Raw genomic sequence first — 6,311 nt, 5'->3', positions numbered from 1 at the left:
AAAAAAAAAAAAAAAAAGAACAGTTCCTTCCTACACCTTAAGTAGTTCTGCAACATGTTTCTAAAGGATCTTAGTGTTTTGTATTAGTATAAGGTGCTATATGAATGGATGTTTCCTTGGTACAAAAGGAAATGCTACTCCCCCTCTATTTAAAACACAAGACGTAAGTGTGGCTAGAAACTTGTAAATTTTTTTTTAAAGTCCCTAAAAAGAATGTGTACAAGACAAAATTGAACTATGTTGTAATCAAATAAAGGACCTCTAAATTTTCATGTGCCTTGCCCAAACTGGAATCATTAGTAACCTCATGCAGTTGTTCATGATCATGGAAAAGTATGTGTATTAGTGGAGTTTCGCTGATTGAGCATCTTCTGATAAAGCTTTTTGGTTGGAGGAAGGCTGTGGTTGGGCTGAGGGCTCCTTCCAGTGACTGGTTCACTCTGGTATATAACAGAGCTCCTCACTGCTGGGTCTTGCTTGCCCTGTTAGGAAGAGTACTATTTTAGAACATGCAAAATATTATTTTAGCCCCAAATTTGGGATAAAATAAAATTGTAACCAAGATTGGAGACATTGTTTTGGCACTGGAGCATTAGTGCCTATTTTCTGTATGGTCAGTTTTGTGAGTATTTTTTCTGTTTTTTTACCTGGTTAATTGTGTTTTATTTCTTGCAGGGAGCTAGCTCATGAGCTGGGGTATCCCTGGGTTGAATACTGGGAATTTCTGGGCTGTTTTGTTGATCTGTCTTCCCAGGAGGGCCTACAAAAACTAGAAGAATATCTCACTCAGCAGGAAATGGGCAAAAAGCCTCAAGAAGAAACAGGGAACAAGGAAGCATGCTGCAGAGACAGAGTCCCCAACTCTGGTATGACATCTAGGGGTGTGTGCATAGGTGTTATCAATGTGAGAAGTACAGCATCACTCAAGCCGTTTTGCTATTTGTGGTTGTATTTGCCTTACTAAAAGTTGAGTAAAGCTTCATTCTGTGCTGTTTTCCAAAACTTATAAAGCTGAACTCCACTGGCTGAGACTCTATAATATTTAAGATCTGGCATATTTTCAGGGAAAGAACAAGGAGGACCAAGGAGTACTGGTGTGTATTTATCAGAAATCAGGGAGCAAAGAGCTTCAAAAGCACAAAAGCAGTGAATGGAATGATTTGGTTAATTTGACTATACAAAACTTAAAAGTAACTCCTAAGAACATTGATAATAATATTAAAAAGTAAATACAAAGGTGGGGCAGCGCCTATGGCTCAGTGAGTAGGGCACCGGCCCCATATACCAAGGGTGGTGGGTTCAAACCCAGCCCCGGCCAAACTGCAACAAAAAATAGCCCGGGCGTTGTGGTAGGCGCCTGTAGTCCCAGCTACTCAGGAGGCTGAGGCAAGAGAATTGCTTAAGCTTAGGAGTTGGAGGTTGCCATGAGCTGTGTGACTCCACGGCACTCTACCAAGGGCAACAAAGTGAAACTCTGCCTCAAAAAAAAAAAAAAAAAGTAAATACAAAGGGTAAGAAAAAAAGATAGAAATATCCCAAAAATGAAATGGGCAAAGGAAATTGTCCAAAGGAAATAAATGTGTATCTCACTTATAATAAAATAAATACACCTTTAAAATGCAGTTAAGTACCTCTGTGAAATCCCAGATCCTGAAGGAGCTTTATTCTGCTTGCTCTTTTCCAAGGAGTAATGCAGTGATTTTCTATTTTGAAATTTGATGAGGAGGTTTTGATTTTATTATTGCTTTATTGATGTATTATTGGGTCATAGGAATTTAGAAATATACTTGAGTGGGACAGACCATTTCATGGTTGCTGTTGTTCACACCACTCTGTTCCCACAGGCAGTGGGAAGACGTGCAGCAATTCCATCTCTGTGGGGGCATTTCTAGATGAGGATGACAGAAGCTTGGAAGAAATTAAAAATCAGCAAAATATAGCTCGAAATACGATGCAGCCCACAATCAGTGCTTCCAGAAACCCAGAATGCAACAGTCTCCTCTTGGAACAGAAGGCAGACCTGATAGAAGCCTCAGAACTGGACAGTCCCCATAGTAGCAGAAACGGGTTTTATAATCCTCTGAGTCACAGCCAGATGCTGAGTGGGAAGAGACCAAAGGGCCTTAGTGAGGAGGAAGGCCATCTTTCATCTGTCTCTGGTTTGAGTGTTGAGTTTGATAAACTGAATTTGCAAAATCTGGGAAGTAGCTTATCCAAGGCACCAAATAAAAATATTACGGAAACTAAAGATAAGAAGATCCTGACTTCAAGAATGGGCACAGTAGAAAGTACCTTGTTAGCACCTCCTTCTGCTACAGACCAACTTGGAAATAACCAAAGGCAGACAGAAAGTGAAATGTCTGCCAGAATTGCTAAAATGTCCTTGGGTCCTAGCAGCCCTGGGCACAAGGCCCGGGTCAGATGTGGTCCTGAGTCTCCTGCTTCCATCCGCAACATTAGGGAACCTGCCAAGAGGCTCTTCCTTTTTGGGTAGGTGTATTCTGCTATGTGCGCACATATGGCACTGTTTCTAGTTCCTTTTAAGCCTTTTCTTTTCCCACAATTTGATATGATGTTCACTTTTAGTTCCCATATCTCTGTCTTGAGTGTGTGGCTTCTGAATGCCTTTTCAAGGTTATCTTCCAGTCAGATTGTGTCTCATTCTAATGTCTGCTGTTACTTGTTAAGGAAGTAAATGCCACCAGATTAGATCTATTCTGAGAACTTCATTTGTTTTTAAAAGAAATAACATCTTGGGGACAGTTTTAATCTTCAGCTGACAAAAGTACCCAGCCTCCTGGTATGGAGTACTCTCCAAAAGTGGAAATATGCAAAAACATTTTATTTAGTTTTTTTAGAGACACACGGTCTTGCTCTGTTGCCCAGGCTAGATTGCAGTGGTTTCATAGTTCTCTGCAACCTCAAACTCCTGGGCTCCAGTGATCCTCCTGCCTTAGCCTCCCAAGTTTCTAGGACTATAGGCACCTGCCATTATCCCTGGCTGATTTTTCTATTTTTTTGTAGAGACTGTTTTTGGGGGGCGGTTGTGGGGGACAGAGTCTTACTATGTCACCCCTGATAGAATGCCATGGCGTCACAGCTCACAGCAACTTCAAACTCTTGGGCTTAATCAATTCTCTTGCCTCAGCCTCCCAAGTAGCTGGGACCACAGGCACCCGCCATAACTCCTGGCTGGTTTTTTGGTGCAGTTGTTGTTTAGCTGGCCCAGGCTGGGTTTGAACCCACCAGCCTCCATGTATATGGCTGGTGCCATAACCACTGTGCTACAGTGCCAACCCAAGACTAACTTGCTATATGCCCAGGCTGGTCTCAAACTCTTTTTTTTTTTTGAGACAGAGCCTCAAGCTGTCCCCCTGGGTAGAGTGTCATGGCATCACAGCTCACAGAAACCTCCAACTGCTGGGCTCAAGCTAGTCTCCTGCCTCTGCCTCCCAAGTAGCTGGGACCACAGGCACCCACCACAATGCCTGGCTATTTTTTTTTTTTTTTTTTGGTTGCAGCCATCGTTGTTTGGTGGGCCTGGGCTGGATTCGAACCTGCCACCTTAGGTATATGTAGCTGGCGTCTTAGCCACTTGAGCCACAGGCAACAAGCTTGTTCTCAAACTCTTGGCCTCAAGCATTCCTTCTGCCTCTCTAAGTGCTGGAATTACCAGCTGGCCACCCACCCAGTCCCTAAACCATGTTTTAATAGTAGGGTGGATCTTGCTACATAGAGGACCTAGGATGACATTCTAGAGGCATCTTCTCCCTGCCACTCCTACACTCTCCTCACCACTGGAGAGTGCACCCTCAGCCACCTCCCTGGATTTGGGAGACTCATCCCTCTGCACACTGGCCTGTGCATCTCTGGGAGTGGATACCCTAAGAGCCTGGTGATGGTTTGCTGTATATGCTCAGGCCATTTGCTTCTTGCACATCATTTAATTTGTATGCATGTTCTTGAGTTAACACTGCAGTCATATTTCGAAGTCTTCTTTTTAAAACAAAGTTTGTCTCTGCCCTTTTATTATGCATTTTAGAGAGGAGCCATCAAAACTAGATCGAGATGTCCTGGCAGCTCTTGAATATGCAGACATTGACCCTTGTCAGTACCCAGCTGTCCATAGATGGAAGAGCGCTGTCCTGTGCTATTCACCCTCAGACAGGCAGAGGTACGGTGGGACCCTGGAGAACCATCTGAGCCTGTGAGGGTAGCTTCCGGAATGGTCCAATTCCAGTTCACTTGAACGTATTAGTGGCTCTTCTGTGACACTGGCTATTCCATAGCAAGGCTCACATATGTAGCTCCTCTGGCAGGGACTTTGCACACAAAGAACAGGTCTCCATTTGGGTGGGAAAGTGGAATGGGTATGTCGCAGACAAAACTAGAGCAGCCAGGGCTCACTCAGGGTCACATGAGATTCTTGTGGAAAATCCTTAACAGTTTACATTTTCCAATGTCCGGGGTTCTGAGGTTCAAAGGTACCTCTCTCTGCGGGCTCTGTTCTCCCTGACTGTGCCTCTGGGCTAACAGACTTTCCTTGGTTTCCTTAGTTGGCCAAGTCCTGCATTAAAAGGGAAGTTCAAGGGTCAGCTGCCAGATCTTGGTTGCCCTCACAGCTGCAGTCCAGGAAGAAGTCCTGCTGGGAATAGCCCTGGAAGACCTGGCCACACCACCTGCTGCCCTGGCCTAGGCAGCCCTGGGCACTACAGCCCCGCACGTGGGAGTCAACTTCGAAGGATGGCGCGCTTGGCCGAGCTTGCTGCCCAGTAGGGTTGGTGCTCACTGCTAAGCTCTTGTTTTGCTTTCATTTTTAAAGAAAGGGTAATACGTTACAGCTAAAATTTCACAAAAGATTACATTCTGAATAACTTATTAATCTTTACTTGGAGAGTGTAAAAATTTTAGAAAATGCAAGTGTTCTATAACAAATTTAGGTTTCTGGTATTTTGGAAAAGGTTATAATGAAAGCAAACTCAGATACAAAGTTTTTGAAAAATGTCATTATAGTAATGGTACAGACTCTTTAAGTAGATTCCTAGGCTTGAAACTGTAACAGAAGAAAGGGTGTGGAGGCAGTTTACTGACAGGTGGTCATGTGCTTACTTAGGACCTCTGAGCAAATGCTCTGGCAGGAAAGATGTCCCACAGTGCCTGCACTTACCATAACTCGTTTTGTAAAACAAAATGAATTGTATGTCATCTTGGCTTTTCCTGGGGGTGCCTCCTAGACTTTTTGATACAGGATGATGCCAAAACCCCTCTTGGTCTGCCAATTGACCCCTGTGGTTTAGACAAGGGAGAAGGTAGAGGGCAGGGAGTTGGTGAACCCACAGTATGTCTCAGACTTGCAGTGATGTTTACAATTTGGGTCATTAAAAACATCTAAATTATTGATCAGAAGATAAAAGAAGCTTTTCTCATAGGTAAAATCTTTTAGCCATTGGGAGTTATGCAAATAGTCACACAAAATTCACCAGCAATAATGATAAGGTGTTTGTTTTTATTTTTCACCAGTATTTGAGTTTTCAGTCTACTTTATTTAGTTGATGTAATAATAAAATAATCTGTAAATTGTACCCTAGTTTTGAACTTTATTGTGAGGATTTGCTGGGCATAAATGATATGGCTGACTATATGACATGTATCCTTTATTATCCTTTATTTTAGAATTCATTTCAGTTGGGATTTTTTTTTATGAAAGAGCATTGCATTACAGTGTGGAAACCGGAAAATTTGAGTCCCATGTCAGTTCCTTGTAATGCTTATTGTATGTAGCCTTTACACCCTGGACAGTCTGTGCACAGTCTGAGGAGCAAGAAGCAAGATACAGCATTATGTGCTACCAAGATTCCCAAGAAGAATTAACCAATAACTGCTCATACACAAGCAGTATTTTGTGAACATTTCCAGTGTTTAATCCAAAAGGAAAAACTACCAATGTTTTTGCTAACTTCAGTGCCTTTTGTAAATCATTTTTAATTTTCCTGAACTGCTTTTCAAAAATATACAGCGATACTATGTAGGTATAAGATTGCTTTTCATTTGTAAAAATTCTGAATTGAAACTTGTGTAAAAAAAAGTTTATTTCAGCCAAGCATGGTGGCAGGCATCTGTAGTCCCAGCTACTCAGGAGGCTGAGGCAGGAAGATCACTTGAGCACAAAAGTTCAAGTCCAGCTTGTTTCTTTCAAGTGATAAGAGAGACAGGTTAGGAAAATAGAAATCAAGATTTAGATTTTACTATCCAAAACTATTACACAGGGTGTTTTCATTTGTTGTGTAGCAGACAAAATCTAGATAGAATAA

The 6,311-nt window shown here is 42.3% G+C and overlaps 1 protein-coding gene across 1 annotated transcript in view; it reads left to right on the top strand.

Moving 5' to 3' along the window:
• The window catches only part of ANKLE2 (ankyrin repeat and LEM domain containing 2), a 28,627-nt gene extending 23,045 nt beyond the window's left edge, over positions 1–5,582 (top strand). Inside the window, exons 9-12 of the mRNA XM_023514948.1 lie at positions 669–866; positions 1,845–2,490; positions 4,043–4,174; positions 4,557–5,582. Of these exons, the coding sequence (XP_023370716.1) occupies positions 669–866; positions 1,845–2,490; positions 4,043–4,174; positions 4,557–4,776 (1,196 nt within the window). The 3' untranslated portion in view covers positions 4,777–5,582. The remainder of the gene's footprint in view (positions 1–668; positions 867–1,844; positions 2,491–4,042; positions 4,175–4,556) is intronic.
• Positions 5,583–6,311: the final 729 nt, after the last annotated feature.

Source organism: Otolemur garnettii, unplaced genomic scaffold (assembly GCF_000181295.1).
Source record: "Otolemur garnettii isolate 467f Iridium unplaced genomic scaffold, OtoGar3 scaffold00062, whole genome shotgun sequence".
Taxonomy (NCBI): Eukaryota; Metazoa; Chordata; class Mammalia; order Primates; family Galagidae; genus Otolemur; species Otolemur garnettii.
The sequence above is the reverse complement of the archived record's forward strand: the minus strand, read 5'-3'. Positions and strand labels throughout refer to the sequence as shown.